This window comes from Myotis myotis, unplaced genomic scaffold (assembly GCF_014108235.1).
Source record: "Myotis myotis isolate mMyoMyo1 unplaced genomic scaffold, mMyoMyo1.p scaffold_m19_p_6, whole genome shotgun sequence".
NCBI classification, from domain to species: domain Eukaryota; kingdom Metazoa; phylum Chordata; class Mammalia; order Chiroptera; family Vespertilionidae; genus Myotis; species Myotis myotis.
This window is the reverse complement of record NW_023416368.1, coordinates 79985388-80006243: the sequence shown is the minus strand read 5'-3', so window position 1 is coordinate 80006243 and position 20856 is coordinate 79985388. Positions and strand designations below refer to the sequence as shown.

The following is a 20856-nucleotide window of genomic DNA, read 5'->3' as shown; positions in this document are numbered from 1 at the left end:
CCCCCTACCCACTCTGTGGACCCCCGCCAGCTCGGGCCCACATGGGAACAGCTGGGAACCGGCCCGGAATAGAAGCCACATCTTTCGGAAGAATTTCTCCCCAGCCCCAGCCTCCCTGGTGGAGCCTGAGACAGCTAGGTAACTCGCTGACCTAGGAATCTGACTTTTTGAGTCCTTTGCAAGCTGCACATACTGTTGCTGGTTCTTGCTATGCAGGTCCCTCCTCATCCCACCTCGGACAGCCTGCCGGAGGGGACCTGTTGGTCTGGCTGCTGTCTACTCTTCCCGGAGAACCAGGCCGTGCCCCGAAGGCTCTCCTGCTGTCTGCACAGGGGCAGCACCTCAGCTCTGAGCAGGGCCATGGGAGACTCTGTGCAGCCTGGGGAAGGGGCCCTCAGAGAATCCGCCAGAATAACCTGCAGGTAGCCCGAACAAGAAGCAAGACAGCATTCTTCCCTACTGCCCAAGGAGCATTTGTCCAGACCCTGGGGAGCACCCTCACCTGGATTTCAGACCAGCGCTGTCTGCAGACACCCTGGCCACAAGTCACCAGTCTGTTCTGACCAGTCCCACCAAGAAGGCAGGCAGGCCGAGCAGGCAGACTTCTGGAGGACTAACAGGGACAGCTGCGTCACCCAAACACCAACGTGGGAGTCACCACCCAGGCGCCCAGAGGCTGGGCCCCAGAGACATCCTGAGCCCCTGTGCCAATGACCAGTGGAGCAGCACAGTCCTGGGGCAGTGGGCCCTGCGTCCAGGGCATCCTTGGTCAGTATAGAAACGAGCAAGGGAGTTGCCTGCTGGGCCCCTTGGGCTCTCCTGAGTGAATCACAGAACAAATGCAGTGGTTGGATGCTGACTTGTAGGAGAAATTTGCAAACCTCCTGGATATGACATTTCTGTTTTCGTGTTAAGTCAGGAAGACCCCTTTGGAGACCCATTTTGTGTTGTATTCTTTGTCCCAGGACTGTGCTGATGGGAGGCATTTGTCCATTCTTTTCTGGGCAGGGGGGCAGGAAGGCAAGACCTTATTTATAACTGTAGTAGACCCATGGCCTTTCTCAGACCCCTGACCAGGAAGGCCTGGGCCAACCCACCCGGCCCCCCAAAGATGGAAATCTGTAAATTGTCCCCGTTTCTCTCCTGACTCATCTCTGATGGCCGCTGTCGCTGAGAACATGGGCAGCGTCTGACGTGCTGTACTGTAAAAACAAAAGGCATTCCCTGAGGCCGACAAGGTAGAACCTTCTGTGTGTCCCCTGCCAGCCACCTCTCAAACCCCCAACCCCCTCCACCACCTGGCTTAGTGCAATACTCCCATCCCTGATGGGGTCTCTTGCCATGGTACTGTCACCACAGCCCACAGTCCCCATCCCAACCTTGTTTTTATGGCTGAACTGATTTCAAAACACAACGAAACTGCAAACCTTGTGTGTCTTAATTCTCACCGGGGCTTCCGCGTGCTCAGCCCCTGGTCTGGTATGTGACAATCCAGAGCGCAGCCTCCTGGCCGCCTCTGTAACCTTACAGCCGCTGCTGGCCCTGATAACACTCATATGCAGCCCCGGGCCCCATCCCTTCCACCCCTTCCTCTTTTTATGTTGAAGAGATCTCTAATAAATCGGGTAATACTCATCTACCGCCTCTGCCTCTCTGTGCGTTCCTATGGTCTGGTTGGGAGTCTGAGGACCCGCTTTGAACAAAACATAAACCCTCGGGAGATTTAAAATAACAACAGTACCCAAATGTCTTATTTTACTGACTGCTTTGAGAGAAACATTAATTTGTTGTTCCATTTATTTATGCAATCATTGGCTGATTCTGTGCCCTGACCGGGGATCAAACCCACAACCTTGGCATGTCAGAATGACTCTCAAACCAACTGAACTATCCGGTCAGGGCCAGAACCCAAATGTCTTAATTGCCTTAATAGCTGTGGCGGCCTGGATTTCAGTTCACCTCGAAAAACTTTTAAAAGCTTCTGACGTCATCCTAGCCAGTAGGGCATGTACCTTGGTTGCAGGCTCCATCCTGGCCCCATACGGGAGGCAACCAATCTCTCTCACATTGATATTTCTCCCTGTGTCTCTCCTCCTCCCTTCCACTGTCTAAAAATAAATGGGAAAAATATCCTTGGGTGAAGATTAACAAAAAATAAGAGCTTCTGATATCATTGCAGCCCAGCTCAAAAGAACAAACACTCCCCAAAATGGCTCATATTGAGTAATGCATGGACCCCATTTAAAGGAAAAATATTTCTACCAGACTCCCAGTTTAAGAAGCACTGCGTTGAAAATCAGACCTGTCTGTGAGCAAGCCCTTGGAAACCCAGTTATAATCATAGATGCAGATGCAGAATGGCTCAGCTCTCGTATAAACCAGACACGCAGATAATCTAGAAGGTGCTTTCCTTACATTCAAATATTAAAATTCAAATACTCTCACAGATGCATCTGCATTTTGAAGATCTCGGGGCCAGGCCTCACTGGTTCAACCCATATCCCATGACAAGCAGGGTTGTCATCAGGGTGGCAAGAGATGGTCTGTTATTTCTTTTGGAAGACTTATTTTTTTTTGTATATATTTACAATATAAGTACTAATTTGTTTTCATAGTATATATTCTTTAACAATTTGCATAAAGTTATCTAACATGGGACAGCAATTTCATGTAAAGCCTCTATAGCAGTGATTCTCAACCTTCTGGCCCTTTAAATACAGTTCCTCATGCTGTGACCCAACCATAAAATTATTTTCATTGCTACTTCATAACTGTAATGTTGCTACTGTTATGAATCATAATGTAATCTGATATGCAGGATGGTCTTAGGCGACCCCTGGACCGCCAAAGGGGTCACGACCCACAGGTTGAGAACCACTGCTCTCTAGTACTGATCAAGGAAAAAATAGAACTATTTTGAGGATAAGGGATTCTAGAAGGAATTCTTTGGAAGACCACCCCACCTGGCACCTTGGTACCAAGCACAAGTAGAGCACACAATGCCAGCATTTGGGGTGGTGTTATGAAGCTATATTTTAAGATAAAGATTTGAAGAATTAGTTTAAAATACTAAGTACTATCCTCTGATGGGCTGGGAGAGCTTGGAGCAGCTCTTTGGGGTTCTCTAGATCTCCAAGCCTCCTGTCCTCCCTGACTCATCCTACCCAACTACCCTTAACAGCCAGTCCCACACTGATCCCTCCCATGGATCCCCAGCACCCACAGAACAAAGCTGGACCACCCAGTTCAAATTGCAGCTACCTCTTTGGGATCGAGGGAAGGGTGTTAAAGTGACTTTCCCCTCTCCGGGCCTCAGTTTCCCCATCTATAAAATGGGTTGAATGGAAACTAAAAGAGTCATCCAAGATTTTTTTAAAGCTTAATCCCTAAAGTACATAACTATTCATTGGCGGATGGTGCAGCATGATGGTGACTCTCATAGAAGGTCAGCCCAACATCTGAGGCTTTTTAGTCTCCATCCAGCTCCTGCTCTTTGTCATCTTGAGAGGTCGGGACTCGAACCTACGGTCTTGCGGCTTCCCCGCCTACACACGCCGGGAGTCCTCGCTCCCTGTATAGGCCTCCTCTTGGCCCCGCCCACAAGGCTCCACCTCCTCCCTGGACCCGCCCCTTCTTGGTCTCCTCTCTCCAAACCCCGCCCCACTAACAGTTCCTGGTGCCTCTTGACCTGAGGCACGAGGACCCACGCGGGACTGCTCCTGGCACTGCCTGACGGGCGAGTCCCCGACAGTCCGGCTGGGGTCCGTCAGCGGACCACGTTTGCAGGAGCTGGGAGGTTGGTGACAAGGCGTCCGAGTCCCCGCGGGTAGGGTGGCGGGATGGGTTCTCACCTCCCGGCTCAGGCTCGGACCGGGCAGCCCGGCGCGCGCCGCGGCGGAGGAAAGCCCCCGGCGCAGGCCCCGGATATTTGTGTCTGCGCCGCCGCCATCGTCCCAGCTGATGGGTCGGGATACCCGCTCGCGCTCGCGGTCGACGGGTCGTAGGGGTCGCAGGGGCCGCAGGCGGCGGAGCCGGAGCGGGAGTCGAAGCCGACATCGGAGCGGGAGCCATGGGCGGCGAAACCGGCGGCGCCGGGACGACGAAGGGCGACGAAGGCGGCGAAGCCGGGAGCGCAGGTGGGGTCGCTGCGTGAGCCGCTCGGGATTCAGCTCCTGCCCTGGGGAGGGGTGACCCCCGAGTCCGGCAGGGAGGGCTTCCTGGGGAAATGGACGTCGGGCAGCGGATGGGAAGCGAGGGGTGTTTTAGGAAGGGCACGGGTGCAGGGAGGGACCGCCAGGAGCCCGGTTAGCGAGGCCGCTGACGCAAAGGTAACGGAGATGAGGCCGTGCAGGTTCCTGTCGTGGTAAAGGGCTTGGCCGTCATTCGTAGGGGAGTGCGGGGCCACGGGAGGATGGTGAACACGGGCGTGACGTGGGTCGGCTTCCTTGGCAGAACTCTCTCTGGCTTTCACGTGCAGAAGGGACTGGCCGGGGAGGAGGAGGAGGAGATGCAGTTGTCCAGGCAGCAGATGATGGCGGCCTGCAGGGAGGGAGGCTGCGGGAGGCACCATGAGAAAGTGGGTTGAGTTTCGTGGATTTGGGAAGTGGAGGAGGGCGTGAGAGAGCCGTTGATGGCAGGTGCAGAGCTCAGGGGCTCCGAGGCCCCGGTCTCAGTGTCCCCATGGACCACTGTCCTTTCCTGCTGGCGATGGAACACCTTGCCAGGATTGACCTGGGCTTGTTCCGGCGCAGAGGAGCCCGCACAGTGATGGGGACTGACTCCAGGACCTGGGTCCCCGAGCTGGCTCAGTCCCTAGCAGGCTGTGACACGCAGGCCATTCTCTTACCCACTGTGACCCCAAGTTTACTCACCTGTGTCCTCAGTATTTCCATGGGGACCCCAGGTTTTCTCTCCAGACACTCATTGTCTCCCATTCCTTCAGCTCAGCAGTTTTCAGCCTCTTTCATCTCATGACGCACATCAAGTAATTACTAAAATTCTGGGGCACAACCAGGTTCGCCCAGTGTGGGTTGTGTGCACTGTCCGGTTGGAGTTGAGTCTTGATTGCTGTTGGTGTCAGTGGAAGGGATTGACCCCCAGGCCAATCAGCTCCCAGGACCGGCTCCAGCGACAGCAAAGGAGCTGCTGGCAGAAGTCAGCCTTATGGAACAGGACTTGCTTCCGTGGGGCTTTGGTGCTCACCGAGCCCACCCCTTTGGTGTGTCGTTCGTGGAGGTGGTAGGGTTGTAATCCAGCATGAACTGAAGCTGTCCATCGGGTGCACTGGCTCTGGGACCTCCCAGGAAGTGCAGAGTCAGCCACCATCTGTGCCCTGCCTGGGGCCACCAGGCACGAGTTACAGAGTGATCGGCAGATGGCTGCTACTTGTATTGGGCTTGGAGGTGCTCGGGAGAGGCCAGCTGCTGCTGCTTTTAGAAGTTGTAGGAACATCCAAAACTAAGTCAGGGGAGGCCAGCTGTATGGAAAAGCCACTGGGAATGCTTGGGTGGGCCAGCAAGTTGAGTGGGGCTGGGTCTCAGCGAATCACCAGGGTGGGGCAAACAGTGCAAGCCAGGTTGATGGAGACTCAGCTATGGCTCCTGCCTGTAGACTCTGGGGAACAGTGGCCTCTGCCAGCACTTTTGTCTGGTAGAAAACCGCACCCCCAACTCTTTCCCCGATGCCAGACAATTCAGTTCCTCTCCGCATGCCCCTGCTTCCTTTCAAGCTGCTGCCCCAGTGCTGGAGCTCAGAGGGAGTGAGTCTGAGTAAGTCCAGGCATGTGCCCTTTAAGAGGAACTGCCTGGGACTCCAGCATCCCCAGTCTCACTCAGCCACAATCCCCACTGGTTTTTACAGCCAGAATTATGGGGACTTGTTTCCTAGCTTTGGAACCCTGGGCAGGGGGGTGGCGGGGAGCTGGTGTGGGGCTGGGCTATGGAGGGGGACCTCCATAGTCAAGACTTACCTCCAGGTATTTCATTGTATTATTTTTTAAAGATTTTTTTTTTTTTTTTTTTTAGAGAGAGAGAAGAAGAGATTTCCATTCAACTAGATTTCAGGAGTTTCTGAATGATGATTGTTCTATAGATTAGCTGGTTTGGGGGGTTTTTTTTAATGTGGTTGGAGGATTCGAGTACGATGTTTACCTATGCCTCCATCTTGACTGGAAATCTCCAGATTTTTTGATGTGAGCTTAATAGGTGGAACATTTAACATACTAAAGACAGATTTAGTTTTTCCTCTCTCTGTTCAGAGGCCTCCAAACACTAAAGAATCCATCCCTAGGGGCTTGCCCATTCTGTTCCCTATTCCCAGTGCCCTTCCCTGGCCCTTTATTGCTGCCAGTTTTACTCCAGTTTTCTCCTACCCATCTGTTTGACTAGATTAAGCACCACCTTCTCCGTAAGCCCTCTCTTGTCACCTTGGAGAGATCAGATCTTCTGGTTCAAACTGGTTTGTGTGTGTGTGTGTGTGTTTTTAAGTATATTTTTATTGACGTCAGAGAGGAAGGGAGAGGGAGAGAGAATCATTGATTGGCTGCCTCCTGCACACTCCCTGTGGGGGATCGAGCCTGCAACCCAGGCATGTGCCCTGACTGGGAATCAAACTGTGACCTCCTGGTTCAAAGGTCAACCACTGAGCCAAACAGGCCAGATTGGTTCAAACTCATTGCTCTTGCACCATCCAGCCCCAGCCCATTTCCCTGCCCTCATCCCCTCACTCTTGCCCTCACTTACTCTGCTCCAGCCATACAGGCCTCCTTGCTGTTCCTTGAACATGCCAAGTAAATTGTTGCCCAGGCCTTTGCTCATGCTATGCCCTCTGCCTGGATCATCTTCCACCCAGATCTCCCCATAGCTCCCTCACCCACTTCTTCCAGGTACCTCCTCAAGGAGACCCTCTCTGCCCTTTTGTCCCCTAATTTATATCATTTCTTTGTGGCTCAAAGCACTATCCCATAACACACTGTGTGTTTCCTTGTTGATGTGAGCCCCACGAAGGAAGGGACCATCAATGTTTTTGTCACTGCTATGTTCCCAGAACCTAGAACAGTGCCTGGCATATAGCAGGCGCTCACTAAACGTATGTTGAACAAATGGCTGACCAGCAAGCAGTGAGCAAACCCTTTCGGATTTCCTTCCCAGGTCGGATTCAGAGGAAGACCAGTGGCAGCGGCGAGGAAGACAGAGCCGGAGCCCACAGCCACCTCAGCAGCGCTCACAGGACCAGTCCTCTCAGTCTGACTCAGGCAATGAGCAGCAGTGGCAGCACCAGGGCCGCTGGGCCCGCCGCCGGAGGACCCGCTCTTGCTCCTCCTCATCCAGCTCTGCATCCCCAGACCAGTCGCAGAGCTCGAGGGAGGTGGCTGCGGCCCTGAGCCAGCAACAGAACTTGCAGGAGCGGCTGCGGCTACGTGAGGAGCGGAAGCAGCAGGAGGAGCTGATGAAGGCCTTCGAGACGCCTGAGGAGAAGCGGGCCCGGCGCCTGGCCAAGAAGGAGGCCAAGGAGAGGAAAAAGCGGGAGAAGATGGGCTGGGGCGAGGAGTACATGGGCTATACCAACACCGACAACCCCTTCGGCGACAACAACCTCCTGGGCACCTTCATATGGAACAAGGTGAGCCGTCGTAGCCACGAAGTGCTTGCTGATTAGCTCTGTGTTGGTGCCATTCACACATTTTTCCTGCCTTAGTGTTTTTACTTTGTATACTTTTTACAACTTCAATTTCAAGAGATGTTATTTAGCACTCACAGCACACATTCCCAGACTGCATTTTGCCATGCAGAATTTTTTTCAAATATATTTTATTGACTTTTTACAGAGAGGAAGGGAGAGGGAGAGAGAGTTAAAAACATCGATGAAAGAGAAACATGGGCCAGCTGCCTCCTGCATACCCCCTACTGGGGATGGGCCCTCAACCAAGGTACATGCCCTTGACCAGAATCGGGACCCCTCAGTCTGCAGGCCGACGCTCTATCCACTGAGCCAAACCAGTTAGGGCCAGAATCTATTTTATACACATACATACAATGGTTTTGTCAGGTTTTACTCTGTTAATTGTCTCTTGCAGTATAACAGTTCAGGCATGCTTTGACCCCCCAAACCAGCCTAACCTCCATGTGACTGGAGAATAGGTTCTTAGTGTCCCACACTCAGGATGGGATTCCACAGTTACCCTCTGTCAGCTCAGAGCTGTCGTTTCATTCTTGAGATGAAAATTACGCACTGGTCGTTTACCTGCAGCCATGGCCTTGGGCGCATAGCTGAAAACAGAATTTGTCTTTCACGTCTGGAGGCCAAAAGTCTGAAATCAAGGTGTCAGCAGGGCCATCCTCCCTTTGGAAGATCTGGGGAAAGATCTTTCCTATCTCTTCCAGCTTCTGGTGGTTGCTAGGAGCAACCCAAGGCTTGTGGCTCTATCACGCCAGTCTCTGCCTTTGTTGTCAGTAGCTGTCTTCCTTCTGTGTCGGTATCTTCATATGGCGTCATCCTCTCTCTGTGTCTAAATTTCCCTCTCTCTGTAAGGACACCAGACATTGGATTAGGGCCCAGTCTAATCCAGTATGGCCTCATCTTAACTAATTATATCTGCAGAGACTCTATTTCCAAATAAGGGCACATTCACAGCTTCCAGGTGTTGAGACGTGAACATACAGTTCAACCCCACACAGCACCCATCACTGATGGGGAGGGAGAGGGCAGGGGCCACAGTTGGAGGCTGGGGCAGCTCCACTCATCGCCCATGCTCAGGCGTGGATTCTTACCAGTATCTTGAACACAGAGCCCTTTTCACCTGAGCCTTTGTACTCACCATTCCTCTGCCTTAGAACACTCCCTGCCTCTTCCATGGCTGGTTCTCCAGATCTCAACTGACATTGTCCCTCTTTGGAGAGGCCCTCCTGGCCCCCTTGGTCCCCAGGTTCCCTTGGTATTCTTTTCTTTTTTTTTTAATTTTAGTGATTTGAGAGGGAGAAAAACATCGATGATAAGAATCATTGATCAGCTGCCTTCTGCATGCCCTCCACTGGGGATCAAGCCTGCAACCTGGGCATGTGCCCTGACCGGGAATCGAACCATGACCTCTAGTTCATCAGTTCCCATGCTCAACCACTGACACCAGCCCGGCTCCCCTGGTAGTCTATCAGGGCACTGCCTCTGCGTTTCTAGCACTTTACTAACAAACTAGTACTGTACTCCTGCCAGGTGCTGGATCCTTTGTGACCCTGGGCACATATCCACAAGCGAAGGAGACAAAAATCACTATCCCTGTGGGGCCAGCAGCCTCGAGGGGGAGACAAACTGTAATAAGTAAGTTAGCAAAGTACAAGAGGAGAGAACGAAGGCAGGCGCTATGGTGCAGCAGTGACCACAATAAGCAGGCCCAGCCCTATCCGGTTGCTCAGTAGTTAGAACATCAACCTGCGCACCAAAGGGTCTCAGGTTCCATTCCTCGTCAAGGGCACGTACCTGGGTTGCAGGTTCAATCCCTGGCCCCGTCGGGGTGCATGCGGGAGGCAGGTAATCAGTGTGTCTCTTTCACATCAATGTTTCTCTCTCTCCCTCTCCCTCTCCCTCTTCCTGTCCCTCTTTCTCTCTCTCCCTCCCTCTCCCTCCTTCCCTGCCACCCACCCTACCTTCCACTCTCTCTAAAAACCAATGGAAAGAATATCCTCGGGTGAGGATTAAAAAATTATAAATAAGCAGGCCCAGAAAGGTCTCATTGCAGAGGTGATTTCTAAATACACAGCCTAATTTATGATGTGTAGTTCCTGCCAAACTGAGCTCCACAGGGCGAGCTCTGTCCTAGGGCCTGGCACCCAGTAGGCACTCAATAAATTCGAATGAGCAAGCTTGCTGTAGTCTGGGGTGTGCACATACGTGTTCAGGCATTTCTCCAGTGAGTCTTTCTCAGCCCAGCCTGGCCTTGGGGAGTTTGCCCCAGGGGAGGGCTTTGCCATACACAGTGGGTGCAGCTAGGTTTCTGTGTGAAACAAGAATCAGCAGGTCCCAAGAGACTCCCATGACCCTGCAGGAGGGCCCAGCTGTCTCTCCTCGGTGCCTCAGCACATTTCACTGACAGGAGGGGGGTCTTTGTAGGTTGGATTGTAATAAAATTGATTGATTTGTGGGTGGGGATGGAGGGTGTCTTCTAGTGGAAGGCAGTGAGGGGTGCCCAGGACAGGTCCTTCTTCTGAGCTTCACTCTCCTCAGCTGCAAAGCAGATGCCGTGGTCCATTCATTTCGGTCTTTGTACATGAGTGTGCCGCAGCTTCCTCATGGGAAGTGCCAGGGAGGCCCCTCACCCAGCGGGCCTGTGCTGACCCTTGCAGGCCCTGGAGAAGAAGGGGATCAGCCACCTGGAGGAGAAAGAGCTGAAGGAGCGGAACAAGAGGATCCAGGAGGACAATCGGCTGGAGCTGCAGAAGGTGGGGACGCCTTTCCTCATAGGGGCTCCGAGACTGGTTTGCCCTTGTTTAAGTCAGACAGAACCTGCTTGGCTTTCATGGAAAGGCTTGCCTTTAGGCACAGCTGCATCCAGGGCCCAGGCAGTGTCTCCAGCGAGCTGCTCCTCTCCACATTGGCTCTGCTGGCCTCTGGGCTTGACTCTCAGATGCTCCTCTCAGGGTGGCCTCTCCTGCCCAGCGTCTGTCGGGCTGGGGCCAGGCCTGGGGTATAGTCCCCATCCCAACCCTAGGGATCCCATGGCCTGAGAGGGCACAGGGCAGGCCCCACGAGGCCCCCGCCCCCGCCATCATCCAGCTGTCCTGCCCTCATCCTCCCTGTGCATCCCCAGGTGAAGCAGCTCCGGCTGGAGCGGGAACGGGAAAAGGCCATGCGTGAGCAGGAGCTGGAGATGCTGCAGCGGGAGAAGGAAGCGGAGCACTTCAAGACGTGGGAGGAACAGGAGGACAACTTCCACCTCCAGCAGGCCAAGCTTCGGTGCGGGCTGGGGGGGGTGGCGCTGCCCACCACCCTTTGTTCAGCAATACCCTCTGTCGCCTCCCTTCACCCACCAGCCTGCTTCTGGACTCAAACACATGGAGCTGGTTTCTGCCCCAGGGCCTTCGCACTTGCTATTCACGCTTCCTAGAACCCGCTGTTCCACGGCTCCCCCTCACCCTTGGGGTTTTTGCCTATTGTGTTCTTGGGGGGCGCTCCCCAAGCCTCTTTCTGGCACTAGCCCCAGTTTTGCGTGTACACTTGTTGCTGGTGGGCTCCCCCATTGGGCTGGGTGCAGAGGAGACCCCTGAATACACCGGCTCCATCTGCGGAACTGCGCAAGCTGACTGGGAGTGTTCTGGACCCTGGGCCTCACTGTGCTAGTCCCTTCACCTGCAGCCCACAGGCGTTTGCTCATCAGCTGTGTTTATAGAGAAGGAAGATGAAGCTCCTGGGGGTTGAGTTATCTGAGGCCACATGGGTATCTGAACCTGCGGCCCAGTGTATGTGCACCCGGAGCCCACCCTCGCGCTTCTGTCTGCCAGCTACACCAATCCTGGCCAAGGGCTTGGACCTTCCTGATTGTGGGGCCCCTTATGTTAGACTAGGGTCAGCCTCTGCCGTGTGTCCCCTGGGGCACAGCACTGAGGCTCTGTCTTTCAGCCTGGGCAGCCCGTCCATTGAGAAGTGGTCCTCTCTGTCCCTCTGGCTCCACTCTCACCTGCTGCTCTTCAGACCCCATGTTCACGCCTATCCCTCTCTGAGCCTGTTTCTCCTCATTAATCTGCCTTACCTCTCCACCTGACGCCTCCTCTTTCAGGAAGCCTTCCCTGACCACCACCCCCTGCTGGCAAGGCTCCTACCCTAGCTCCCACACTGGTCACCCCCTTGGCAGGATAATGGGAGGGAGGTCACGTCCTGGACTCTAACACCGCCCCCTTCTCCCTGCAGCTCCAAGATTCGAATCCGGGATGGACGGGCCAAGCCCATCGACCTGCTGGCCAAGTACATCAGCGCCGAGGACGATGACCTGGCTGTGGAGATGCACGAGCCTTACACCTTCCTCAATGGCCTCACGGTGGCTGACATGGAGGACCTGCTGGAGGATATCCAGGTACCACCCAGCCCCACCACCCACACCCTGGCCTCCCCAAGACTGTGCTTTCTCCTCACCCCTGTGTGCCTTCGCCTCCAGGTGTACATGGAACTGGAGCAGGGCAAGAATGTGGACTTCTGGAGGGACATGACCATCATCACGGAGGATGAGATCTCTAAGCTCCGCAAGCTGGAGGCCTCTGGCAAGGGCCCAGGTAACCCAGGGCCAGAGCTGACCCCAAGCTGGCTGACCAGAAAGACACCAGGGTGTGCTTTGGGGGACATTTCTGCATTGGTGGGAGTTGTCATGGGGACACATCTGCATTGGTGGGGGTTGCCATGGGGACACATCTGCATTGGTGGGGGTTGTCATGGGGACACATCTGCATTGGTGGGGGTTGCCATGGGGACACATCTGCATTGGTGGGGGTTGCCATGGGGACACATCTGCATTGGTGGGGGTTGTCATGGGGACACATCTGCATTGGTGGGGGTTGCCATGGGGACACATCTGCATTGGTGGGGGTTGCCATGGGGACACATCTGCATTGGTGGGGGTTGCCATGGGGACACATCTGCATTGGTGGGGGTTGTCATGGGGACACATCTGCATTGGTGGGGGTTGCCATTGGGGGTGGTTCCGCTGGAAGCTAACCTTAGCTGTGCAGACATCAGTTTCTTTGGACTCTGCACGGCCCTCTGGAGGCCTCTGTGGGAGCCACCAGGGGGCAGCACTGAGCAGCGGGAGCCCCAGGTCCTGGGCTAAGGGCTCTCCCGAGATGAAGCGGCAGATGAAGGGGGCTCCTTTAAATGATCCCTGGGCAGCGCAGGCTTCCCTGGGAGCAGGACCAGAGGGTTTTTGTTGGGGTTTCAGGTTTTCTCCCAAGACTCAGTGTAAGAGCAGGACCCAGCTCTGCTTGCTGGGAAACGCCATGCAACCCCAATCTGTTCAGTCTGGTGTTCTTTCTAACTCAGTTTTCTTTTCATCTAATTGACTCCATGTGTACGTTCAAAGGGGAAATGAACTCCCCAGACATGGCCCATTGTCCCCTGGGGGCAGAATGCCCTGGTTGAGAGCCTCTGCTCTAAAAGCTCATGACCAGCCGCAGCAGGCCCGCCCTCCAGCCCCTCCGGCCACCGGCTTCAACTGTCCAGCTTCTGTGGCCCTCACGTCCCTTTGCCACCTCATCCTTCATCACCCACTTGGTGGCTGAGGACGTGATCCCTCCCCTCCCCCCCCCGGCCTGTGTAAATGTCATATGAAGCTCAGATGTGGCTCGGGACAATTTCCTTCCTCTTAGGAAAGGATAAATATCCTTTATTTTTGTAAATGGAGTTTTGTTTCTCACGTCCTCTTAGCAGTTACATCCTGCAGTAACTTCCGGAGAAAGGAAGAGAAACCCTTGTCAGAAGCCGTGTCAGGAAACCTCCTTGGGTGGCAGTGGGACTGGGTGTGGAACTGGTTGGAAGGTGCTGGGAGGCCCTTGGACAGAATACCAGTTAGGATCGGGACTCTGGGTGCAAACCCAAGCCAGCGAGCAGCTCCGTGACCTCGGCTGGTCAGCTCCCTCCTGGGTGCTCAGTTGTCCCTTTCGTTGCATGGGGATGATAAGACCCCTCCAGGAGGGTTGCCTGGAGAGAAGGGAGTTAGTGTCAGGCGCCGGAATAGCCCCTGCCTGTGTGGCGCTGACTCCACCCCGCCCCCCGCCTTCCAGCTGCACCTGGGCAGTGCTCGGACACATCGAGAAGCCTATTGGGCCTCCTCCTCCTTGTTCCTGGGCCCTTTCTCCCAACACAGTGGCCCCTACACCCGCCTCCCCAGGCTCCCTTCATTTTCTTCAGGGAAGGAGCCCCTCTTCCTCCCTTTTTTTTAATGACAGGGAGGCAGAGGAAGAGAGAAATAGAAACATCAATGATGAGAGAGAATCGTTGATTGGCTGCCTCCTACACAACCCCCACTGAGGATCAAGCCCACAATGCAGGCATGTGCTCTGATGGGGAATTGAACCATGATTTCCTGGTTCATAGGTTAACGCCCAACCACTGAGCCACGTCAGCCAGGTACACATCTCCCTTTTTTGTGGTTTGTGCCCTCATCTTGGTGGGGCACAAGCTGCTGTAACTTCTGGAGGAAGGGAGGTGCAGTTCTTTGATGTCCTGTGTGTCAGGAAATGTTCTCTCCCTCCGGCTGGTGGCAGCGGGGCTGGTATAGACTTCTTGAGCAGGTATTTCTTCAGAGGCTGAAGACAGACCCCGCCACACTGGTCTGCCCATTTCCAAAGCTCTACCAGTGGCTGTTCAGGTGGCATCCAAGCCTAAGACATGGCTTCCTTTAAACATGACTTAGAGCTCTTAGCTTCTGTGGGAACAGCACCAGCAGGGCTGTTTGTTCGGGTTGTAAGTTTTCACTGGTTGCTCCATCTATTTGAGTGAGTGCAGAACTTGGCTCTGCTTGGCCTGGTAAGGGGGTTGTTGCCAAATTTGGTTTTGGACCTATGTTATTTCTGGGCCTGCCGTAGACCAAGGGCAGGCTATCGGCCCGTAGGTTGACCATTGAGGCCAGCGCTGCTAAGGGTGACACAGGTACACAACGAAATGAAGGGGCTGAATCTTTAGGTGCTGATTCCGGGGTCCAAGGTTGGTTGGCTACAGGGACTTGGGTCCCTCTCAACCTTATCAGATCAACTGTGACCATGTGTCCACGACAGTGGCTCTTAAATCCTGCTTTCGAGCAGGGAGCATGAGCTTGTCACCTAGTTCCTTATTCACAGCAATGGGAAGCCCAGGGAGGTCCCTGCCCTCAGGAAGCCACATACTGGGTGTGCAGGCCAAGGGAGCAATCTGGTAGAAGGTACATTCCTGCTGAGTGCTGAGGATGGGTGTTACTGATGGAAAGTACCCCATATGCAAAGGCCCTGGGGCAGGGGCAGGCCTTGGCATCTTCGTAAACAACAAGGAGCCTGGTGTGCCACAGCACGTAGGCTCAGGCAGTATCTGGCCCTGTCCTTGGCCCTTCAGTGTAGGAAAGGGACATGTCCTTGGGCCTGCAGCCCATGGTAGATACTGGAACAGATTTCCCTGCAGGACAGAGGGGCCTGTTTGTCTCGGGGCAGCGCCTGAGAAACGAGCAGTTTTTCCTGCTGTGGTGGAGTGTCCTCTGTGCCAGGCACAGCACAGTGCTCACATGCATGGTCTCACCAGGCTTCATAGAAGGGAAAACAGAGGCCCAGAGAGGGTGAGCCACTTGCCCAAGATCACACAGCTGGGACTGGCATAGCATAATCTGAATTCCAAACAGCTACCAGGCAAACACTCTTGGCTCTCCTATGTGGTTTTGGGAAGGGAGTGGTGGGCAGGGTTGGTAGACTGGGTACCTGGGTCCAAGCCTGGTGTTGAGTGGCCCCTGCCTCACCGTAGGCGAGCGACGAGAGGGCGTTAACACCTCGGTCAGCTCCGATGTGCAGTTGGTCTTCAAAGGGAAGACGTACAGCCAGCTGCAGGTCATCTTCCAGGGGATTGAGGGCAAGATCCGGGCCGGGGGTCCCAACCTGGACATGGGATACTGGGAGAGCCTCCTGCAACAGCTGCGTGCCCACATGGCGCGTGCCAGGTGAGTGGGCAACAGGCCTCAGCCAGGCACTGTACGGGGTGGGTCTTGTCCCTCTTGGGATCTCGCCTGGGGGACAGGAGCCCCTCCGTCAGGCCTGCTGGGTAACCCTGGGGCCGCAGGTCAGGGCCCTGGCCCCCGGCCCCGCTGTGCTCAGGAGGGGCTGCTCGTTCCCCCGCCTGGATTCAGGGCCCTGGGAGTCGGGCAGGGCCTCCCACAGTGGCCTTCCCTACAGCCTTCCCAGGAGCGTGGTCTTGGCTTCCCTTAGGGTTAACAGGCATCGCGAGAAGCCCCCAGGCTGCCTGCCCCCCCTTCTGCTGGCCCCACACTCCCTGTGTACAAATTCTCAGCGTGCTTGGCACTGCTGTGTAAACACAGCGCCTGCCTGCCACTGACTGTGTACTCGCCTCTAAATTTATCTTCTCTGCCTGCTCCGCCTCCTCCCTGCCCAGCCTTGTGTTATGTGAATACCCTGCTATAGGGCGCCCCCCCCCCCCCCCCCCCCCGCCCGGGCATGGGGTAGTTCTCCAGGGTTCCTGACCTCAAGTCCCATTTTTATGGCCAAAGCCTTGACCCTGGAATGGCCGTGCTGGGCTGGAGCCCCAGCTTGTGTGTACCCACTTACTGCCCTCTCAACCTCATGTGTCCTGGCAGCAAAAGGAGGGGTCATGAGAAAGCCTGAGGGAGGCTGGGGTCCCCTCCCCCACCCAGTGAGGGTGACCCCCTGGCCCGTGTTTCAGGCTTCGCGAGCGGCACCAGGACGTGCTTCGGCAGAAGCTCTACAAGCTGAAACAGGAGCAGGGCGTGGAGAGCGAGCCGCTGTTCCCCATCCTCAAGCAGGAGCCCCCGTCTCCTGGCCACAGGTAGGCCCAGCCCGGAAGTTCCCCTTCCTCGCCTGGGGCCCAGGAAGAACCCCACACACACTTCTGGGGGGGTCAGGGCAGCCGCCCACCCAGCCCAGCCCAGCCCAGCCCAGCCCTGCCTTCTTTCCTTGAAGCCTGGAGCCTGAGGACCAGGCCCTGACCCCCCCAGGGCCCTCCTTGGAGGGCGGCCCCGTGGAGCCTGAGGCAGAGGAGGCCACACCGGCAGAGGGTGAAGCCGAGGGGGAGGCCGTGCTAATGGAGGAGGACCTGATCCAGCAGAGCCTGGACGACTATGACGCCGGCAAGTACAGCCCCCGGCTGCTCACGGCCCACGAGCTGCCGCTGGACGCCCACGTGCTGGAGCCCGACGAGGACCTGCAGCGCTTGCAGCTGTCGCGGCAGCAGCTCCAGGTCACAGGTACTCACCAAATGAGGCAGCTGGGTGTGCTGTGGGGCTGCTGGGCCGGGGACAACCAGGGGACTTGACGGCGATCTTGTTTCTGTCCCCCTCCCTCCCTGTCTGTGAGCATCCATCCATTGGTCTGCTCACTCACTCATTCATTTGGGCTGGGTGACCGGCTGGCCCCAAGGATAGAGGGATGGTGGTTTTTGTGAGGGTAGGGTTCGGGGGTTGTTTTGTTTTTTTTGTTGTTGGTCTTCACCTGAGGATATTTTTTCCTTTTTTTTTTTTTTTCTAAAGAGAGTAAAAGGGAGGGCGAGGGGAGAAATAGAGAGAAACATTGTTGTGAGAGACAACATCTATTGGTTGCCTCCCACACGCTCCCTGCCCAGAGCTAGGGATTGATTGAACCTACAACCACAAAGGTATGTGCCCTTGCCTGGAAATTGCACCCACAACCCCTCGGTGCGCAGGCTGATGCTCTAACCACTGAGCACAACAGGCCAGGGCAGTGGTTGGTTTTACATTCTGTGCCCAGCCCTGCTGTGAGCTGCTTATGCTACTCACCGAGGTGGCCCCTCGCCTCCCTGAGCTACTGTTGTCCTGGGTACAGGAAGGGCCTGCCCCGGGTCCCCTGGCCGGTCTCTAACCGCAGGCTCTCCGGCCACTCGGCGGGATGCATGTGCTCGGTGCCACACTGGGAGGACAGTGAGCATAGATGGCGGAGGATGGGGCACTGGGCAGGCAGGGCAATTGGGAGCCAGAGCCTGCCACTCCCTGTGCCTGACCCTGAGCCCCAGTTCTTCTGTGAGAGGCCGGGTAGGGGGGAGGCTCAGGCTGCCCTTCCCACCACCTGGGGGGGCCGGAAACTGGAGCTCAGTGGCGCCTCCCTCCTCCCACAGGCGATGCAAGTGAGAGTGCGGAGGACATCTTCTTCCGGCGCGCCAAAGAGGGCATGGGCCAGGACGAAGCACAGTTCAGCGTGGAGATGCCCCTGACGGGCAAAGCCTACCTGTGGGCTGACAAGTACCGGCCTCGCAAGCCACGCTTCTTCAACCGCGTGCACACGGGCTTCGAGTGGAACAAGTACAACCAGACACATTACGACTTCGACAACCCACCGCCCAAGATCGTGCAGGGCTACAAGTTCAACATCTTCTACCCCGACCTCATCGACAAGCGCTCCACCCCCGAGTACTTCCTGGAGGCCTGCCCCGACAACAAGGACTTCGCCACCCTGCGCTTCCACGCGGGGCCGCCCTACGAGGACATCGCCTTCAAGATCGTCAACCGCGAGTGGGAGTACTCACATCGCCACGGCTTTCGCTGCCAGTTCGCCAATGGCATCTTCCAGCTCTGGTTCCACTTCAAGCGCTACCGTTACCGGCGGTGATGGCCCTGCGTTTCCCCGACCACCTGACAGGAGTGTTAGGCTGGCAGCCTTCCCTGGCTGGTTCACGGCCCACCTCCAGCTGGGCCTTCCCCTCGCAGCCTCCCTTTCCCTGTGTGAACAGCAAGTCGCCGTGGAACTGCCTCAGAGGCTTGAGGGGAGGACGGGATGGCTGGCCCAGGATTCTGACATGCAGGAGGGGCTGCTGGGGGGACTCTTTGAGCCCAGGGAACCCAGCAAGTGTCAACCAACCTCCCTGTCCACATGGGCAGAGTGAAGCCCGAGTCCCATCTTAGACAAGCCCTGCAGTGCAGGCCTTGCCGGGGAGGGGGGGGGGGGGGTAGGAAGAGGGGGAGGACAGCGTGGGGCCCAGACATGGGGTACCGAGCTTTTGAGGAAATCCAAGTTCAGAGCGTTGATGGGCCCTTGGACATAGCCGGCTGTTGCAGGGCCCACACTCCTGGCCCTTTTCCAGCGGCCTCCCTCAGTGCCCACACCAGTGGGACCCGGACCCTTGTGGTGCATGTTCCAAAAGAGACCATTTGAGGGACATGCTACCCACCTCACCCCTGGTGCTGGCTGAGGGTCAGTCTCTCCCCAAGTGGGCATGAAGGACACACCCACCATCAGATCTAGGAGCCAGGGGCCACTGAGAAGACCTTCCACAGCCACTGAGCACCCAGGAGGCAGCCTCCATGTGCAGCTGCGATGCCCGATCTGGCCTGGGTGTTCCCCTCACCTCAGAACAGCTGTGTTCTTCAGGGCCACCTCCCAGCCACCACAGAGCTGCCCTCCGTGTTCCTGTTTCAGACGAGGACAGTCACTCACCCATAGATTGTCAATGGTACAGCGGGCCAACCACCCAGAAACATTGCTGTTAGCACTCTGTTATGAAGACATTCCCAGCCTAAAGGGGAAGAACCGGCACCAATCCCTGAAGTGCCACCTCCCGGCTCCTCAGGCAGCCCCACCAGTACCCCGTTTCATCTGGAAATATTTAGGTTGTTTATCTAAAAAGACTTTTTTTTAGGTGGGGAGGGGAAATCTTGTTTATTTTCATTTATTTGGTCTACTCGGTACATTTTTAAAAAATAAATGCTCTATTTTAGAATACTTGTAGATTTTCAGAAATTCTGAAAAGATAGTTCCTACACCCACATCCAGTTGTCCCCGTTGTTAACGCCTCTGTAACCACGGCACATTTGTCACAAAGACATGAAACCCAACCAAGAAGACCTTTTAAAAACAACCACACCTAAAAATAGTTCCTTAGGAAGCTTCTTGTAGTCGGTTTCCTCCATCCCTGCCTTCGGCCCTTCAGCCTCTCCTCCCGTTAGAAGGTTGTCATCGGACTTGACCGTGGATGCTGGGAGGTGAGTAGCTGCTCACCTAAGCCAGGGGGTGACTTGGGGAAATGCATCCTGTTAAGTGGCACCCTCCACACTGCAGACCCTGGCCCACCCACCCAACCTGGTCCAGGATGGAGAAGGGCCATGTGGCAGCATAAGGACCATTTCTGTCCCTTCAGAATCACCAGTTGATTGACAGAGCAACCTTAGGATCCCTGGCAGCCACTGCCGAGTGGCCCGTGGCCTGCTTGCCTGTCACTGAGTGCAGGGCAGACCCTGGAGGCTCTTTGGTCAGGATACGGTAAGGCTCTCTGCTGTCAGCCTGGGCTGTGTGCCTCTGCAGCCCTGACCTCACCCAGCTCTGTACAACGGCACTTACGTCCACTTGGCAGAACAGGCTCATGGAGGCCCACATTTGCAACCCTAGGAAGTGGCAGTCAGGGTTCAAACCTGGATTTCTCTAATTTGGAGAACCCTACCTCCCTGGCCACCACCCATGTCCCAGTCCCAGTTTCTCCACCTGCCCCCAGAGGAATCCTCCCAACCCCAGCGTCCCAATTCCTCTCCTCACGTCACGCCTGTAGTTCAGACAGTGTGTCCACCCTAAGGGAGAAGGTGGCATCTGCCCGACTTGCTAGGTGTGTTTAGCCAGGAGCCCCTAGTCTGGAGAGAGGAGAGGGGCTCAGACAATAGCAGCCCAAGGAGTCCGGCTGGGGCCGGGGGAAGGCACCGGGTCTGAGGGACCTCAGCAGGGACACACGGCTTCCTGGAGGGACCGCTGGGCAGAGGAGAGTTGAGCCTGTCTTGCAGGGGGGAAGGCTGCAGGTCCCGCGCAGGGCAGGGCTGAATGCACGCCCAGGAGCTGGACTGCCCAGGGCGCTGGGGAACCACACAGGTGAGGGAGCTGAGCAGGGACCCGAGCTGGGTGTCAAGGGGACCCCTTGGACAGGCTGGAGGTACACCCATCCAGCTGCCCCATCACCCCACCCTGGCCCAAGGACCACCAGTGTTTCTTAAGCTAACCCCAACCACCACTCCAGTTTCTTCCTGCCTTCAGCTGTCCAAATCTAAGAATAGATGCTCCCTGCCTGGCCCCCACCGGAAACCACAGCCACGGGGGGCACATCCTAAGCCTAGCTTCTGCTCCCAACATTTGCCCCCACCCTCCCCCGGCCATCTCTGTCTCCCAGGCCTCCCGTGTGCCCATT

General features: G+C 55.9%; 1 protein-coding gene across 2 annotated transcripts; it reads left to right on the top strand.

Moving 5' to 3' along the window:
- Positions 1 to 3899: 3899 nt before the first annotated feature.
- On the top strand, positions 3900 to 19410 carry CACTIN (cactin, spliceosome C complex subunit). 2 transcript variants are annotated; one of them, XM_036313216.1, is made up of 10 exons: positions 3902 to 4136; positions 7149 to 7620; positions 10335 to 10430; positions 10799 to 10944; positions 11896 to 12058; positions 12140 to 12254; positions 15457 to 15649; positions 16387 to 16509; positions 16644 to 16927; positions 17812 to 19410. In XM_036313216.1, exons 1-10 carry the CDS (start codon positions 3961 to 3963, stop codon positions 18300 to 18302), a joined length of 2259 nt encoding a protein of 752 aa, XP_036169109.1. In that variant the 5' UTR covers positions 3902 to 3960; the 3' UTR covers positions 18303 to 19410. The 2 variants fall into 2 exon arrangements, with proteins under 2 accessions (XP_036169110.1, XP_036169109.1); XM_036313217.1 differs by lacking the exon at positions 10335 to 10430 and having other exon boundaries at positions 3900 to 4136.
- Positions 19411 to 20856: the final 1446 nt, after the last annotated feature.

Coding starts and splice junctions, on each gene's coding strand:
- CACTIN (XM_036313216.1), top strand. CDS start 3,961: ATGGGTCGGGATACCCGCTCGCGCTCGCGGTCGACGGGTCGTAGGGGT. Junction 15,650..16,386: donor GCCCACATGGCGCGTGCCAG/GTGAGTGGGCAA, acceptor CCCGTGTTTCAG/GCTTCGCGAGCGGCACCAGG. Junction 16,928..17,811: donor GCAGCAGCTCCAGGTCACAG/GTACTCACCAAA, acceptor CTCCTCCCACAG/GCGATGCAAGTGAGAGTGCG.